The 19562-nt window shown below is 37.4% G+C and overlaps 2 protein-coding genes across 2 annotated transcripts; one reads left to right on the top strand and one right to left on the bottom strand.

Moving 5' to 3' along the window:
• Positions 1–3839: 3839 nt before the first annotated feature.
• On the top strand, positions 3840–12934 carry LOC139959568 (soluble calcium-activated nucleotidase 1-like). Its single transcript, XM_071957288.1, has 3 exons — positions 3840–4954; positions 8015–8218; positions 8754–12934. The coding sequence occupies exons 1-3, from the start codon at positions 4360–4362 to the stop codon at positions 9122–9124; spliced, it is 1170 nt and encodes a 389-aa protein (XP_071813389.1). The 5' UTR covers positions 3840–4359; the 3' UTR covers positions 9125–12934.
• On the bottom strand, positions 10510–19061 carry LOC139959573 (NADH dehydrogenase [ubiquinone] 1 alpha subcomplex subunit 6-like). The gene is made up of 3 exons (XM_071957294.1): positions 18843–19061; positions 16062–16177; positions 10510–14467 (listed from the first exon to the last, which is right to left on the bottom strand). The coding sequence occupies exons 1-3, from the start codon at positions 18979–18981 to the stop codon at positions 14339–14341; spliced, it is 384 nt and encodes a 127-aa protein (XP_071813395.1). The 5' UTR covers positions 18982–19061; the 3' UTR covers positions 10510–14338.
• Between the last annotated feature and the right edge of the window lie 501 nt (positions 19062–19562).

Here is a 19562-nt window from a genome sequence, read left to right as displayed (position 1 = left end):
ATGTTGTGATGTAGTTTAGTATATAAGAATTATGCATGACCCATTTGCCAGCTGTCGCTGTGGAATCTTCTTGTTTCACTCAGGACTATCTCTCTCTCTAGTCGACAGAAGTCGGAATCATGTTGAGATTTGCCCATTTATTTCTGTCCCTCATCAAGTTAGGAAGATCAGTTTGAAGCACCCCGATGTCCCTAGCAACTACATCTATATAGCTGAGCTTATGTTTTCCCCTATTTCTCCTTCCATGTTTTGGTGTCCACATGATAAGTTGAGAGACTGGTTCCTTGGTGTTCCTGTATGAGTGCCCTGCTAGTTTGAGACGGCGTTGTTGTATCTTACAGGATAGTTTTGGTTCATTGCCATACAGTTCAGTATTTGTCATATGTTGACTCCAATGTACATTTAAACATTTCCGTAAAAGTCTTGTGTAGCACCCATTTAGTTTTGCTTCCAATTCCTTCGTAACTGTCCATGTATCGGAGCCATACATGATGACAGACTATACAGTTGATTTAAAAATGTCTAGTTTGGTCTTTCTGTTGAGGCCAGATTTCCACACAGTGTCCATTTTATTACAAGCAGACCATGCCATGCCAATTCTTCTGTTGATTTCACTTTTACTGTCTCTCACAAGGGAACCAAGGTACTTGTTGTTGTCGACTTCATTTAGTTTTGCACCACTACTTATTTTGATGTCGATTTTGTCCTGGGTTTTGATGTTGACTGTGAGATATTCAGTTTTTGACTCATTAAGACTATCTAAAATACCTTAAATCACCTTTTTAGACCATCAGTGGTTTATTTCAACCCATTCAACATCCAAGCATAGAAAAGAATGGGGATGACGCATTAAATGCCAAATTGTCAATAGAGTAGGTTACTTTAGGGCTATTTTCCGTCAATGGTTAAAATCTGTGGTGTGCTATCTAAACTTCTAAAGGTTGAAAGGATAGAGGTCGCTCTTTCTAAATTAATCCTTTAATAAATCCTTACTGCCATCACTGGCATGTTCCCCTTTTATGAATATGGTTACCTCGTCAGAAAAAAAATATGTGACCAGTGGCGTTACCAGGCTTTTACATCGGAGGGGGGGGGGGAGGGAGGGCGAATGAAGGATAAAAGAAAAGTTCCAGTTGGTGGGGGCGGGAGTTTTGCACGCGACCACTTTGGTCATTTTAGGTACTTTGCAATATGCCCCATTCCAAAACAATTGCAACGATGGTAACGGTATTGTTATGAATGTTTCTTTACTCAAATTGAACAGCTTACTCCTTAGTCCAATGCGCTAAGTTGTTGAAGGGATCGTCCAACTAAACCTATGAACTTATTATATCAACTATATAGTGTAGAGAAAGTCAAGCGCATAGCCAGGATTTCATTTTAGGGGGTGGGCAGATTTAACTTATTGACCGGGCAACAAGAATGCCTTGCGCTATCAGCGTGGGGTCCAGGGGCCCGCTATAGTGTCCTTGGTGTCGGTTCTGGTTTACCTTAGAGGTTTCAGATCCTTGAAAGTTAATCCAATCGGCCCAGATTTTAGCCCTGTAAATTTATATTAGAATGTTCAAAATACTATATGATTACCATGACTAGCCTAATATTGATTTGTGGGTACAAACGATTCAACTATAAAGAAGCTTAATCTAGGGTAGCCTAGTCAAATACGTGACACTGTGGCAGTAGCCAGTAATAAAAAACAAACAATACGATGGTGTCACGGTGTGATACCAGTTTGAAGCCCTACAGCAGATTTGCCAGTTTTTCTGTAACACAACCGGTCAAATTTAGAGAATTTTCCGGCCAAAGCGAGTGAATAAAGGCCAAAACCTTTTTGTTCGATTTCTGCCTCGCCCCAACCCCCCGTCGCTACGCCTTATGGAGAGTCACTATACCCTTAGCTGATAACATGTGTGCTCTGTTCTCATGTATTTCTTTATAATTGGATGATTGACTGTTTCAGTAAACTTTGTTATTTGCCGAATCAATTTTAGAATTTGGATAAAACATAACAAAATCAAAATGGTTTAGCGGTGGGACTTTAACAATTGGGTTCAGTTTTATGTCCTTTCAATTGTTTTGTCTGCAGTTCTCAATTTGGTCTGGACTATTTTTGAACAGTACACATCTCATTGTCTATGATTAACCATAATTATGATTTAAATACATTTGTATACGAAGCTCAGTTTTATCGACTTACAGGCTTCACTCATTCAGTAAGTTCAAAACTGTCTGTCCAGTGCCATATAGTTGGAAACAATATTTCGGTTTGGCCTATTCTAACGACTGATCAGTCTGTGTGAATTCGCACGTGCGATGTTGAAATTACATAATATATCATGCTGTTACTTCGGACAGTCGATACTGACAACGGTGATACAGTGGCGTAGGAAGGTACTTTTGAGTGGGGGGGGGGGCTGAAGACTGATGGCCGGCCTGGGGGAGGGGTCTAAGGGGAGGGGGTGTCCCCCTCCCCTTTGGAAGTTTTTGCATTTCCAGGTGGCCTCAGATGCAATTTGGTGCAATATAGCACACTTCAACACCCACTCCATTTTGTAAACTTAATTTTGTATTTTCACCTGGCCTTAGATGCAATTTGGTGCTCCAAATGAGATTTTTTTTCTCATTTGGAAATGAAAAAGGGGTTTTCTGACTTGCGGAGCGGGGGGGCGGAATGATACTTCCGCCCTCCACATTTTTCACTGGGGGGGGGGCTGGCGCCCCCCGGTTCCTACGCCCTTGCGGTGATATGAAGGTATAAATATACACATGACATAACAAGCATTGTATATAGGTTATCTCGAGTTGGGTAGCGTTTGTGGCAAGGGGAGGGGGTCCCTACCTCCTCCCCTCGTATAGCGATGCCAGAAAGCAAAATGATATCCTAGATAATATTTAACTTGATGCAATTGGCTGGTATTTATTTGAGAATTCCCGTCAATTACGGATTAACTTCAACCATGAACCCGGTTTTACGGCTTTTTATGCATTTTGTAATTTTCGTTCAATATTTTTTTACGCACCAATTGCATTTGTTGGGGGTGGGGGTGGGTGGGAACAATATCTTTATATACAAGGCTAGCATAAGTTTGGGGCAAAAATGTTGGACTTTAACCATACTAGGGTAAGTGTGCGAAATTTATTGGTATGCAACACTGCGTATAGGCCTACTTGAATTTCTATAGTGAGCCTACTTATATAGCCTTACTGTTATCGCGAATGGATTCCACGCGTCTAAATGTTTCATAAACCCTTGCTTGGACGACTTGTACAGTTACTTTAGCCCGGCAGCTCAGTGCACTTTGATCAAACGAACGAGGTACCAATATCTGAGTATTGGAACAAAACCCAGTATATCCAAAAGTGAATGTCTGCCGGGGTCTCTCTGCTGCATGTGGCCCCTGGGCCGGTTAAAGGGGCACAAAAATGCATTTGATCAAACGAACGAGGTACCACTTGAAACCAATGTCAACATAATGCATGAATTCCGCAAAGTACTGAATGGCCCATGTCAAACAAATTTTCTGCTGCCAAGGGCCCGCCAGACGCCCCCAAATATGACCCAAATGCCCATTATCGTAGCATTGACCCAGATTAAATATGCAAGGTACCACTCAAAACTGGTTTGGAACGCTCGGGTTAATATTACAGACTATGGATATCATCATGCCAGACAATTTTCTGCTGCCAAGGGCCCGCCAGACGCCCTTAAATATGGCCCAAATCTCAACACCTCCATCCAAGCCCTTGGAATTGGATATGCAAATAGGTGGCAGCAGACAACTCCGGCTCTGGGTTTCCCAGGTGCTGAAATCAGCGTGTGTACAGTGCAGTGGACGATGCTGACACGGCATACTATCGACAGTTTGCGAACGTAGCTAGTTAGCTAGGTGCAATAATAAGGGGTTAATGAACAGCGCTTGTTACGTGTAGGCTATTCGTGCGGCCGCAGTACCAGTACATTACTAATACTACTAAATCTCTTCATTATAAAGTATTGTTGAGTGCTTCTCAATAAAAGAGAACGACTAAGAGAGGAAAACCCAGCAAATACTAGTCAATGGTGTTTACCAGTATCTTCATTTGATTTCCTCATTGTCTACAGGAGTGTGCTTGACAAGCCTTCATGCACTGATCTTGCTACGTGGCCTGTACGAAAATCGCTGGTACTGAGTAGGCTACGTTAGGATACATTCTACCGACACAGTAAAATACTAGCCTATTGTGGTATCTAAAGCCTATGCAACCCGTACTCATTTCTGTGATCGGATTCAATGGACCCTTGAACCCCTTGCATATTATCGATTATACGAAGCGATAAGTGATAAGACAAACAACCTGCTGATTAAATCATTGCGAAACATGCCGGGTGGATATAAAGGGCCGGTGAAAGGTGTTGGAGATCTACGTGTGGGCTCAACTCTAGTCAGAGTGAAGAAAAACATTGTGTTGGTTTCTGTTATAATGGTTTTACTAGTGCTACTTTTGTTCCTGCTTCTCCCCGACGGGAAGAATAACGGGGCTGCTCTATCAGAATATTCTCGCGGCGATGATTTGATAAAATTTACATCAAATGCCATTTACAACAGAACTTACCCACTTACTCCACCAGTCAGTACACCTAACGGAAGAAAATATAGAATCGGATTGATTTCAGATCTGGACACAAACTCCAAAGCTAGTGATTCCAAAAATCTGTGGTATGCATATTACTTGAAAGGATATTTGACTATCAATGCATATCATGATAAAGTTTCTGTGCAATTTGATGATGATTCGACAAAACTAACATCCCAACTATCGCAAGGTGGACGGGGCATGGAACTGTCAGAGCTCATCTGTTTCAATGGTAAACTTTACACTGTGGATGACCGGACTGGGGTGGTGTACGAGGTACAAGAGAAAGCTGTGATACCATGGACAATCTTACCGGATGGAGATGCTTCGTCTGGCAAAGGTGATAAGTAATTCAGTGTTCACCCCAAAAAAAATTTTCAATAAAGAATTATTCACTGTTGATGTAATTGTTCAAAACTACGATATTCTTCGTTATGTTTGTTTATATTGCAGCTAGCAACTTTGGGTCCTTAAGCATGTTAGTTACTAAAATGAAAGTCGGTGAGCCTGTTCATCTTAATATTGTCAGGTACCTGTAGGCCCTATAGCTAATTGGACATTTTGCCATAGACTTGCAGATAATTACCTTCCAAGATTCTGCCTGTAACTTAGTGTAAGATTACTTTCATAATATTAATGCTTCTTGTGTTGATTAATTCATGTTGAAAGTTCGCAATCCAGATTGTGCAAAGTCATCCTTTTATATCATTCCTATTGAGTGGTTTAATGGTTATGTTCCTACAGTTGCACTGTTAAGAAACACATTATATTCAGTTACAACTGGATAACAAGTAGGTCAGTCCATCAGGAATGTCAACAACAAAAAACTTGACATTTCCATGTTGTTTGAAATTTTTGTTATATTTGTGCATTTACATAGTTAATATTTTGAAGAATGTTAATTTTGTCAACCTCATCAGTGTGTTTTCATCTAGACACAACGTGCTACAGTACAGTAATCTTTCTGTGCAATAACTGTTGCAGTTAAATTCAAAGCCTGTGTACAGTAGATGTTATGATTTTGGTTTTCAATTTAGGACAATGATGCCTTTATCCTGTTCATGAACACCTATAATATATCCATTGTAGAGTGGCTAGCAAAAGTAGAGTGGTTTTAAATCATACCAGTCATTGTCATGCTATGCCTACAGACTGTAGGCAATATTACCAACATAATCAATATGACCAATTTACTACTGTACAATCTACAGCTAAAGCTTCAGTAAACCTTCATCATCATTAACAATGGTTGGATTACAATGTGCATACAGTAATAGACAACTAGTGGTGAAATCAGAGTTTATAGGGTCAGGGGACACTTTCTGTGAAAGGACGACCATTGGTTGCCACTCTACTGTGGTAGAACATGCTAAAATTATTAACCATTTGGGAGTGTCTACTGTAATTTAATAATCTAAATCGTCTCTTATATTCCAAATCCTTGTAAAGTACATTCATGCATTAACATTGTGGGATGGGTGCATGTATGAGTTTATGTTTACCCTTTTTTTTGTAATACATGTTGACTGCTTCTTTGAAACAGCTATTGTTAAAAGTAGATTGATTAGCTGGGTGCCACTAAGCATTAAATGGTGGCTGCTGCCTTAATGTTCTCAGGGATCTAAGGGGATCATTTATTGAACAGACCGTGTTCTTGAGCCTCTGATATTCCTGATACTCTCCACCATTATTAAAACACTCTGAAGATGTGATTTATCTACTCTTTTTTTTCCCTTCTAAATTTGCAAATTTACTATATCTGTACAGTAACTAATTAAATGAAACCAGCACCTTTTATATACATACTAAATTCATGCTTTCCCTATCAAAGAGTCAACTGAAATAGTGGTATTAATACATACATAGTTACCATATATAGCAACTTAGCAATTCAACACTACAGGCATAGATTGATGGATTGAGGAATTATAGTCATGTCACTAACAGTAAAGCATATAATTGCTCATGTTTGCTATTCAAGTCTAAATATGTTTTGCATCAGCATATATACAGACCCAAAGGGTTACAGTGTACTTTTTAAAAGCAATATTAATCGTCCATTACAAAACAGCTATGTGGAAAGGCTAAATTGTTACAATTCCCCACCCCTGCCCCACCTTCTCCCAATATATACTACAGCAACATTAGCCTCAGTGTGCATTCTTTGTAAATTACAGTATATACTTGATAATTCTTGATAATTACTTGATAATTCGGCAGGTTCTACTGTAGTCAGTGACTAGTCACATTTCACTGGAAAGATTTCCTAGTAAAAGTGGAAACACAAACACAAATTTTACAAACCAATTTATATCATGTGCACTCTCAGACCGAGGTTACTGTACCAACCATAGACCTTCTGATAGACTTAAGTACACAAATCTGTTTGCAGTAAATCTACATCTGTTTCTGATTATTTCTAAAATACTGCTTGTTCAAACTGAATCAGTATCTCTAGATACATACACGTAAGGTATGCACTATACTGGTGTATTCAAATGTATAACAGACCACCGGGTGTATGCACGCATGGTTGATTATTAAATTCCAACTGGGCTGTTTTCATTGGCAGTTTTGATCTGAAGGGTAACAACTACAGTACAGTAGGTATCATCTTTGTACACTTACGAGTTTGGCTGTTACACACGTAACGTAAAACTTACAGAACTACAATCGATTGTTAACCTTCTTGGCATACATTGAAGGAAGACTTTCGGTAGCAAATGTTTGACGACTTGTACACCATTACGAAACATTGCCTATTGAGTGCAGGTTGTACAGTACTTGTGCGTCGGTGCGTCACTCTCTTAGTTCGTTAAAGATGTCCCAGTTGAAAATTTGGAATTACAAAGATTAAAGTGGATGATCTACTGTACTTGTAGTCCAATAGTTCCAACACAAAAACAAAAAACAAACACATGACTTGTGACCTTGAAGAACATGTTTACAATTCGTAACAAGTGTGTCAAGAAAATGTTGTTGAATGTTATCCAAGGATACTTGTTTTTCGTTTATTTGAAGTAAAACACAGAAAAATTGATGAATGATGAAGATATTAACATTTGAGATGTTACTTATTAAGGTATGCACTGATGAGCCAAGGCATCATCAGTTTAGACTTAAAGGAGCATTCCTGAGATGAAGCGTATTTTAATGCTGATTAATCTTGTAAACCCAATGGCAGCCATAGAAACCTAAGCACTTCTTTAAATCTCCATTATCTTGAACTGCTGTATCACAAACATATCCAGATTAAAACTTATACCTATTGTTATCCTGAAATGGAGATTTCAAAGAAGTCCATTTTAGTTTGTGGTTTCTAAATTTAAGCTATCACAATATTAACACTTTAGCTGCCAAATTGTTAATTCATTCAATTTTTGTTTTCCCCCCTTGAAAGGCTTTAAAGGAGAATGGATGGCCAGGAAAGGAGACAATCTATTTGTTGGGGGACTGGGTAAAGAGTGGACCACTGTCACTGGTGAACTGGTCAACTATTTTCCACAGTGGGTGAAAGTGATCAGTTACCAAGGATCGGTGCACCATCTTCCATGGAAGAATAACTACAACGCTATGAGGCAGAAAGCAGGATATGATTATCCCGGTATGCATAGTTTACATTCCTTTTACTTTCATTCCTCCCTTACCTGTGTCCTGTAAATATACCCTTACATTCCAGTAACCCTACATTGGGTTCACAAAAATCGGTAAAATGTTAGCACCTCTCCCTCCCCCTCCTACCGCCCCCCCATCTCATGACCCATGACCCATTTCAGAGTCATTATCCATGCCCTCTGCTTTTCTGAGCCTACCATTCCAAAGCTTCCAGCATATTTTCTAGCTTGTACCTTTATCAACTTGGATCTTGTCGGCTTCACCAGCGTCCGCTCGAAAAGTGCTCAGTCTTCCTACAGTATGGATCTTTATCATCCAGGTGATTGCATCATCATCATCATGGCCTTCATGTGGTATTTCACGTAATGTGATGTCTACAGTTTGAAATCTGGTTGAGGTATTACGATCTCTGCGTTCAAACATGAGTGCGGTGTTTCACAGTCCTGTTGTATACCATTCTCATTCACGATCAATAATTGATAGAATTCTTGATTTATTCTCGTTTTTATTTTATTTCCTCTCAGGATACATGATTCACGAGTCAGGTGTCTGGAGTAGCGTCCACAAGAGGTGGTTTTTCCTTCCGCGGAGAGCTAGCAATGAAAAATATGAAGAACAGGCGGACGAAAGACGGGCCACCAATCTACTCATTTCTTGCTGCGAAGAATTCAAAGACATCAAAGTTAGCAAAATCGGAGCTTTGAATCCAATCCGTGGATTTTCCTCTTTTAAATTTGTTCCCGGTACCAATGACGAGGTCATCGTGGCCTTGAAAACAGAAGAGGATCAAGGGAAGATTGCCACTTACGTAACTGCTTTCGACTTGAAGGGGAATATTTTATTAGAAGATGAAAAGTTCAGTGATGTCAAATTTGAAGGCATAGAATTTATTTAAAATAAACTTTAAAATTAAAATAATGGGAAGCAATAATTGTAATCCTACCCAAAAAGAAAACGAAAGAAGGTTTTGCATAGATTTTAATGATCATAAATTTGTATTTTTTGGTTTGGTGAAAGAAGTGGTTGGCAACTGACTTGTTTTGTTTATTCAGAAGAACAACCCTTTCAATGGTAATTGTTAAGCTTTACAGAAACTGTCTACAGGTTTTGATTGGTTGATTTGTTTATGAGCATTGTTTCGGTAAGAATCTGACAAAAATCAAAACTGATATATGAAGAGCTTCCACTTACATCCCCTTGCCACTCCCAGTACTTCAAGTTGACCTGGAATATTTTAATTTACAGCATCAAACTGAGAGTTTCTCAAAGTGATTTTCTAGTTTTGAAGTGGAGATACCTTATCTATTCATGTTTTTCTGTGGTGCTCCTTCTGGTATCATCATCATAATAAAAAAATTGTCTTTCATATTAGTCTTAGGATAAATTCATTTCCTTCTATCCAAAATATTCTTCAGTTTTCCTTTTCACTTCTTATTTTTTTATAGCAAAGGGTGTCGACGGCAAAAAAGTGTTGCTTTGTCATGTTTCAAACAGTACACATAATACTTGTATCCTTTAATATGGTTTTCAAAGTTACATGCATGACAGTAACTTGCCATTAGCTAATCAAATCCTTATGAGATAAACTGCAGGACACTTATAGTAGATAAGCAGTTTGTAAATAAGTTTTGGTTTGTTTAGTCATGAAAGTCTCATATTTTTCTATCCTATTATGTCACACTGACATGTCACTGTGTGTTACCTTCATGGAAAGTACAGGAACAGTTGGTATTGGTATTTTCAAGCTATCTAATTGAACGGAAATTGGTTCCCATAACTGTAAGAGAAATTCTGGAAGTTTAGATTCTCTGTGAGATGCAGAATATGGTATCAATGGTACGGCTCAAAGACAGGTTTGAAAGAAAATGTGATGTCAACATTTCTGAATGACAAATTTGAGTTTAATATGTATTTTGCCGCTCTACATAAACAAGTCATAGGTAAGCATGGCTCGCCACTGGTTCTACAGGTAACCAAACATTTCGGAGTACATTGGAAAGCTTTCATGTTTTCTTTGTGATTTTGTAGGTTTGTCATGACTTTAGATACATAAGTAACACAAAGATTTGTGTATAGTGGAAAACTGCATGTGAATGTATGTGGGATGGCAGTAGAGTTTGCACAGCTGTTGTGATATTTATTTTGGTAAATTTCTATTTGTATATAAAACATAGTACTATTGTGTATAAAAAAACACTAATTTTATTAATTTTATTCAATTTGTACATGTATTCATACTTTCTTTAGATCTAATTCATAAAAGTTTGAAGTATGAATGTGTTTCTTTCTTTTTGTTGTTTTTTGTAGTGTTCTTGAAATGAGTTAGTTTCCATGGATACACTTTGCTAATGTGGTTTAACCTTCCTCTACTTTTGATTTTTAAAACTGTGCGGAAAGTGAAAAGTTCAGGTTTGCGGTTGTATGTAAATATTCTATGTTACTAATAATGATATATTCAGGGTTTTATTTGTATTGCAAGGCAAATTCAGAAACATTTCCTGTATCAAACAAGAACGGTTTTCATCGTCCAGGTAGGTTGTGTGTGACATGGTTTATATTTTGTCTAGATGTCTACTTTTTTAGGGAATGTTAAAGACTAATGTGAGCAAAGCAAAGCTGATTCTATTCACCAAAACTACATTGTACAATCTGACAACTCTTTGCTGTTCAGACAACCTAATGGTAAGACCTTGGTTTTCAAGGGACAACCAAACATTTTTTTAAAAATCCTTATAAAATTTGCACTGAGTGTAATACCCCCAGGAGCTATTCTGAACTATTTGTATTATTCTTAGATTTTTCGTTTACATGTGAAATGTAAGGTATACTTATTTTCTTTTGTTTTTCCTCAATTTCATGCAATTGAAAAGTTCAAAAACTCACTTAAAAACGGCTTGAATAATCATAACTACTAGATACTAGAAGAAACCTTTATTTATTTTGTATCTGCTGCCGGAAAAAATGGAAGTTGTCAATGTCACTGCTTTGATTAAGTCATTTCTGTTGTCATATATGTTCTCATTAGGGTATTTTATCGTTAGTTAATTATAGTAATTTGAATGATTTGATTCATTGGTTTTGTCAATTATAATAGTGTGGTATTAAGCTGGTTGAGATACATTTGGGAGGTATGTTCTGTGCTTGAGGTTACTGGTTATTTTGTCTTCCAGTAAACAATTCTCCCTTTGCTTCCAAGTTGAATGTCATTGTGCAAATCACCCGCAGACCTGAAAAAATTGAAGTCAAGCAAACTACCAGTGGATTGGTAAAACGATAATTAATAAACCGTTGCTGCTTTGTTTTACCTTATGTTACTGTAGGTAGAATGAATGGCCAATGAATGAATTCTGCCTGTGAATAGCTTTTTTGGTTGTATTCACCATTATTTATGTCTCTGCAAGCAAAGTTCATGCTTATTGACAGGGCATCACTACAGCATATTTAGTGTTGTCATGAAATTTATTATGAAGCTACAAAATTGCATTTCTTTTCTATCTTTTTGAATCTAGCTTAGAGACAGTGCAGGGAAATGCTGAGATGTATATTAGCTCAGGGAGTTATGTCACATCGTATTATTGTTATGATACTCAGAATAATAATTTAAAAAATATGAACTTCTATGATGACAATGTACAACATCAATATAATCATGAAGGTATATTTTTCACCAATGGAGGATTGTCCCACATCTTAAGAGTGTAGCCTACTGAACTGGTGGTTAAATGTTCATTCATGTTTTGTGTAGTTTGTATCTTATATACACAGTTCCCTAAAAGGTGTATTGCAGCTACCTCAGTAATGCACATAAGAATTATCTGACCACTTCGTGGAGACCTGTTCTCAAAGTGAAAACTCATAAAGACTAGCATTTCTAGAAGGGTGCAGTTAAACCAAAATTTAGGTTTTTTTGGGGAGTAAATACTATCAGATTCACTCTCTTGGCTTCAAAGCAAACAGTGGCCATAAAGTATCCCATTTTCTTAGTCCAGCTGAAAAAATTGGCAAATTGCGTTGCAGACGTCACTTTAGATTTCCCAAACGATTACTATTTGGCGCAAAGTTGATGCGTTTTCAGCAACTTTTTGAGTCTGCATTGCAAATCTACCGTGTATTACTGGAAATAAAGGATGAGTGGTACATTGTCAGAGACTAAAATATACCTGAAACAAAATTCTACTTCTTAAGATGGCAAAACATGGCCAGCCAAGCTGATGACCTACACATTGATGTCCCCTTCAAGCATGAAGTAGTGTAAAAACCTTGGATCAAAATCAACTTCTAAGGCAGCTATAAATCTCAACAGTGTAAATTGGGTATTTATAGTGACTTTTCATCCATGAATAGATAAACATGTAAACCATCAGTTCCACAGGCTACTTTCTTAAAGTGATGTAACAGTATGAACTCCCGGAAGGAAAGATCGACTGGTGAAAGTATAACTGTATATATAGTACATGTCTGAAGGTTTGCAACCTTCATTACAAGTTCAACCTGGTTAGCACTCGTTTGGTTTGTACCCGGACAAATTGGCACTTTCCAGGTATCATGTGATCTACGAAGTATAACCAAGGGAGGGATAACCAGGTTGGACTTGTAATGTTTGATGTGAAAGGTGGAACTGTTCAATATGAAGCCAAAACAGATTTTATCTATTTGTGATTATTTACATGTTCTGTCCTAAAATCCATAAAGTGTCAAATTAAAACCTTTCTTATCCAATTCTGTTCTTTTTTCCCCTCCTTTTATATTGTTTTCCCCTGGGTAGAAGTTTCATTAAATTCTGCTATCATTAAGAGACTGTATTACCTGTAAAGATCCATTTACTGTTCTTTGGTGAATAGTCAAGACGCTTATTGAGGCTATAAGAAAAATATATTATGTTTACATTCATCAAATAAGATTAGGTAACGGTTTAGGTTGCTTGCGGAAATAGGGAGGAGTAGATTTACAAGCTTGTTACTTTAAAACATGATGTAATTAGGACACACAGGATTAAACTATCAAGTTCCATCGGTTTCAGAATAATCTGAAATCGGGAGAACAGAAAAGTTAAAACAGCTCGTCTTATCTTCATCCAATACTTTCCCATAAGATTCATCCTATTTTCTACAACAATGCACTACAAGTGTTTATGAAGATTTACTTCATAAGGTCCAAATCCCATCATTGATTAGTGACAAGGTAGTGACAAAGAAAACACCAGCCCGGATTCTTAAATGTAAAGCGAGCACCAGAAATTCCAAAGTTAGGGAATGGTAAGTGCTGGATGGAGCAAGCAGTTTTTGGGGGAGAACAAAAACATACCTGCATAAAGTCCACATCCTGCTCTTGGAATGTATTTTAAAGCCCAAGTGGCAAAGTTCCTGGAAGGTGTAGCATTTTGTTGGCCCAATATTACACATTTCTGGGAATTTGGATAATGATTAGGAAAGTGGGGAACAATTCCTTTCCCACCAGTCTCCGTACTAGCTTTGGACTTGAGTATTGATGTTCAACTTCTCAAATAAATCCCTTTCTCAGAACGTTAATATCTCATGTGACATTCATGCAAATTCACCAGTAAGAATGTTCCACCTGCACCAGTTTTGATGGCAATACAAATTACCCTGCCAACACTATCATCTGCTTTAAGCGTAACTGATTTGAATGTCAACACTCACCAAACAGGAACAAGACACAAATATATGTATAAACAAATATTTTTATAATTTATTCTAAATATTTATTCATAAATTCCATGTCACAAAATACCATTATTAAGAAGTTGATATCATGTTCACTGGAGATAGAATGAAATTTACCTCAATACATTTCTACTCCTGTCGTCACAGGATTGGTTTTAAAGGTAATCTTACAGATGAGCTGAGGAGCAAGATTGATCCATGAAAACATGTCCGTCAGTGCACGTACTAAATATACCACTTGTCTGTCTGTCGGTCCTGCAAGTGTCAAGATTTGTTTAAGCTTGAAAATCATCCCTGTTAGAGTGTTTTTAGAAACCTCCATCTGAAAGGATTTTGTGGTCATCTGGAAGGCGTAACCTGTGAACACAAAGATTGCAAACTGTTCTTTTCACAAACACAAATCTAGTTTGGTTTTAGCTGAACCGTCAACGTTTTCCGGCATAGAATCCGGATAGGAAGTCTGTTGGTGGTTTGTTCGGTGGTTCATAGAAGTACCTCATCAGGTGGGTCCGCTGCTTCCAAATGTGAATTGTTTCTTCTAGATCTTGCTTACCCTGCAAAATCAATGCGATGAAATTCCTAAATCCTCTTCTTTACTCACTATACTTGAGTATAAAGTGGTGCTAAAATGTTACCATTGAAAGCTCAAGTAATGAGAAGTTATCAGTATATAAAGAAATGGAACTGTTCCATCTTTGCAGTCTGTTCTTTAGCCATGAACACAACGGTTACAAATGGACTTTCTAGTTCCAATATTTTAAAAACTATTTTAAAGCAGAACAGATGCAAAAATTGCATTGTGGTTTTGACGATTTAATTAGCTGCAACTGAAGAATCTAGCACCTAAAGCCTCACTTCTTAAAATATGCTTTAAAGGCCTCAGATTCCTATTAGGAAACAGTTGATATTCTCCAAAAGATTACAACAGTAACAATGACATAAGGGGAGGCCCTAGGTCAAGTGAGAAATGGAACTTTTTAATCAATTCAGTTAAAAGTGATAATGCCATCGTGCATTCTGACTGAGAAAGTGTCCTATAGGGAAGCCTGGGAAGGAGAGGCTGGAGCAACGAATCCTTGAACCGGAAAGACAATGGCCCAGTGATCACTTGCTGATAAAATAACCAAAGTTCATTTTAGAAACAAAAAAACCCTTTTTTTTAGCAAAAAGTAACTTAAAACTTGGAACGTTCTGAGACACTTGGGCATCTGTATACAAAACTTGTGGTCTAACCTCAGATACAGTTTTTGGGCTTCCATTGTGGAGAGCATCACAAATCTATGTTGGTCATGACGGTGTGTTTGTGTTTATTTATTATTATGTGTATGTGTGTAAACTGTAAGTTTTATTCCTTGTTTGTAAATAAAATGCCTCAGGAGCTATACGTTTGTATCTTAACTTCCCATATTACATCCCTTATGACTCTTAATTATTAACATTTTTTGGAGATTTATTTGGTGTCTTTCTCCAGTAGAGTACTTTCCCTGTTATTGACTAATAATGTGCTAATATCATCTAGTGCCTGTACTTTCAAACATAGCTCTGGAATTTGAGCTGGTCAATCTTTCTTAAAAAAGCAACACTCATTGCTGCTCTCCTTCTGCACAGTTAGTTTGTTGAGAACTTGAAATCACTTGAAAGTGGTGGCGCTATTTCATATTGCCCAAGGCATAGAGCTGATCAGTTTGCTAAAGTCAATTAAATTTAACAAATATCTAACCTTGCTCCACTGCTTAAATCTGTGGTAATCTTAAGCACCATATACATTACTAAATTAGAATGGAGAAAGCCTGTTGGTTACAGATCATTGCCAGAATTATGATTTGAAAGGTTAATACAAAATAACAACATTATAACATATTTCTTGCCCAATAATTAACCATAACATAAATATTATATTTTATACATTGATATTCTCATTTAATGCATTTCAGTATTTATTGTACAGTACCCAGAAATATATTCATCACACCATATCTTGCACAAAATCTCGATTTTGTAGTAAAATACAGAGTTAAATGAATCTCAATAACTAAGAGAATGATAGTTGTATTGTACAGCTGTGAATCCAAGTAAATTTGACATCGATGGAATTCAGGCATAAATGCCCCCCCCCCCAAACAAAAATCTGTTGTCTAGGTAACAAACCTTGATAACCAACATATCAATCACTTTGATGTCTTTGATGTGGGCATTCTTCATGAAAAGTTCCTTGATCTTCTGTCGCCCCTGCTTTGCTGAAATGTCCAGCTGGTACTCTTGGACTGCACACAGAAACAAAAAGGAAATCTGTATTCAAAATTTCTCCGATTTACTATCAAAGTTTTAACTGTTTCTTCGGGGCTTCCACACCAAGACAAGCTCAGAGAACAACCTCTACAATTCCAAGCTCAGAGAACAACCTCTACAATTCCAAGCTCAGAGAACAACCTCTACAATTCTAAAATTCCAATCTAGTCTGATTGTGATTTGAAGTAACACAGGTTTTGCCGTCCTAGAATCTATTGGAAACAAGCAATTAGAGATACCATTCAATTGTAGCAAATCTGTTAAAAGGGAAACTGGAGACTTGTTTGTTATTAAATGAATCAGTACTGTTTTGTTTGTAACTTTGTATTCAACCATTATATTACAAGATCACAAACCTTGGCCAGTATTCTCTAAGTTAAGACCAAACTAAGACCCACCCTTGCACAGCTTTCACCAGTTGACCGTCGATTCATATAAGTCTTTACTCCACTCCTCTATTACATGTTTTATATCAAAAGATACATGCTCTGCTATGGGTCACAAGAGAGGATGGTATTTCAGCATTGGGGACCAGCTGGTCAACTTCTCGTTCACTCTCCCAAATCCATCATTCTGAAAATTTCATTGTCAATCTGGTTGTCAATCCAGACAAACATTTGGTTCACATGCTAAATACAACAGGAACCTATGCGATCATGATGGCATGCGGCGTGGGACAAAAGCAATTCCTGTCACATGTTGTCGAACAATAGAGAGAAAAATAGCCGTAGGTGGACTGAAGGTTGTACTGTAGCAGACAAAGCAAAACATTAGTTTGAATGTTTATGTGTGTATGTGTGTTACGTTAAGTTTGTGAATGCAATATCTTTAATAGGAACTATACATAGGATGCATGATATGGTATACGGATAGCCAATGTGCTGCAGATTTGCACCATTGTTTAATGAAGAAATACCATGCATATAAATGGCTGTATATTTTTTTCAACTAGTTTATGATATGAGCAACTAAACCATTGGTGCTCTAGTGTCTGACTGTCCACCTACTGAAGGTTCATTCACCAATTGGTATCTTGAAAAAGCATCACAACCATAAAATGTTTCTATTTTCAACTTTTATGGTATTTAGTTGTTTTCAGTATTTACACAAACTTATTGCATCCTAATCCACACAGGAAATTGCTTTTGATTTATTCATTTGTTGGAAATGGAACTGAACTGGTCAAGCTAGTTGTCAACAGGAAATCATTATCTGGTATTGCATCACAATTGCAAAATGGTCAGAGATGTATAGCGGTGGCTTTTCACAGGAACTGTAGTATTTGATAAGAGACAAATTGCAGAGCATGCCACAGCTGCTTCACAAAATTTGAACACTAATTTAGTCCCTGGTCAAGCAAGCATTATTATGAGGATTTACTATAGAATCACAACTGAACTGAAATCAACACAGCATACTGCTTCATATATAACCAAACCATTAATGCTTTACAAGATTGTGTTAACACCCCACTACATAAAATCCATCTTAAACAGGCAAATGTTTAATGTCACTCATGGAGTATCACATCTTTCATTTCCTTCTCTTACCATTCAACCCTAGGAGTATGCAGAATAGAAAGCTGCTTTGTGAGCAAAAAATTTGTTGTTTGAACCGCTGAGACTAATTTTTCCCAAATGTTACTGGCAACTTGTCTTGTATGCCTGAAATTCCATCTTGATGACTTCAGTTACAGTACAGTTACAATGTAGGCTGACTGTAACATTAAGCATACAGCATGCCTTGCCAGACTTGGGCTTACTTCATATCAAATTCAAATGGTATGTTCCTTGTGTGGCAACGGATGTCGTTCCTCATCACAAAGGTAGCTCTTAGTTCCGCTCTATTTTAGCAAACGGTTTCAAAGTCATATTTTTTTTTACTGTTATACAGCCTTCTGGGGGTGAAAGAAGCTTCGCAAAATTATAAACTTCATGGCAACAAACAAACTCCACCTCCGTAGGTATCCGTATATCACTTTCTTCCCTGTTTACTCTTGCGTATTCCCTTGCCTGTAATTCCATTACTGCTCGATTGAGTTTTTCAATCCCTGACGTCATCGAGATGGAATTTGCGTAACCAATGGCGAAATACTGTGCATTGTGGTTAGGCCTTAGGAGCCAATTTTCAAAGCGAGGGTATTCATTCCAAAAGTCACACAGTAGGATTAATATTCTGCATAATTTTTTTTTCTAAAAGGGTTGTGAATGAGTGGAACATTTTGCCTGAGAATGTTGTACTTGCAAGTAGTGTGAATGGCTTTAAGAATGCTTTGGACAAGCATTTTAACTTTTAAGCATTGTAATCGGTCTGACTCTCTAACTCTGACTGAGTGTTTGTGTCTTCAGTTTTTTTTTCTCTCCTATAGGGTACTTGATGGGGACTTGGTGTTTTTACTACTAAACTAAACGCATCCTGTTTACCCCTAAGATATTTAGGACTACCGCAGCCTGCCTTTTACTAACCTACAGTACTTGTTGTATAGTACTAAGTGACACTACGCTACCAAGTTGTAGCCTAACGTTACTCGTAAATTAGGCCTAACTGTTAGACTAGGCCTTGGTCTATTCCTCTATCACTCAATGGGATAATATTACAAGGGTATAGCCTATCAACTTTATGTTAGCCGAACTATGTTACCGGTGATTGGCATTTCCCTCCACCAAGCTTTGTACAGCTGAATAACTCTCCGCCGAGCTTCCTCTGCATTTCTCGACATAATTGGTTGTACCACCTTTGCGACGGCAGCTGCCCTCGCAGCTTGGGTGGGAAGTGACATTTTATTCTCTAAAGTTCGGTCATGGAAAGAGCAAAGCTACAGCGCAGCCTGTAAACTGCGTACTGAAATCAGTGTTTATTGTATCCTTGATGAACGCACAAAGAGACAAAATTGTTTCCGAGGTTCCTAAAATTAGCTGCGACCTCGATGTTACTCGGGTTGCATAGCCATAACGTCACAACGGTATCGGCAGGCAGGGACGTAGCCAGGGGGATCAGTGTCGAAAAAATGTTGAAAACTGTCGTTTTTTAGCATGGTATTTTGTCAGTGCTCTTTTAGTTTAGTTAAGTTTAGTTTAGTTTAGTTTAGTTTAGTTTAGTTTAGTTTAGTTTAGTTTAGTTTAGTTTAGTTTAGTTTAGTTTAGTTTAGTTTAGTTTAGTTTAGTTTAGTTTAGTTTAGTTTAGTTTAGTTTAGTTTAGTTTAGTTTAGTTTAGTTTAGTTTAGTTTAGTTTAGTTTAGTTTAGTTTAGTTTAGTTTAGTTTAGTTTAGTTTAGTTTAGTTTAGTTTAGTTTAGTTTAGTTTAGTTTAGTTTAGTTTAGTTTAGTTTAGTTTAGTTTAGTTTAGTTTAGTTTAGTTTAGTT

The sequence above is a fragment of the Apostichopus japonicus genome, chromosome 19 (assembly GCF_037975245.1).
Source record: "Apostichopus japonicus isolate 1M-3 chromosome 19, ASM3797524v1, whole genome shotgun sequence".
Classification (NCBI taxonomy): Eukaryota; Metazoa; Echinodermata; class Holothuroidea; order Aspidochirotida; family Stichopodidae; genus Apostichopus; species Apostichopus japonicus.
This window is presented reverse-complemented; position numbering and strand designations above follow the sequence as displayed.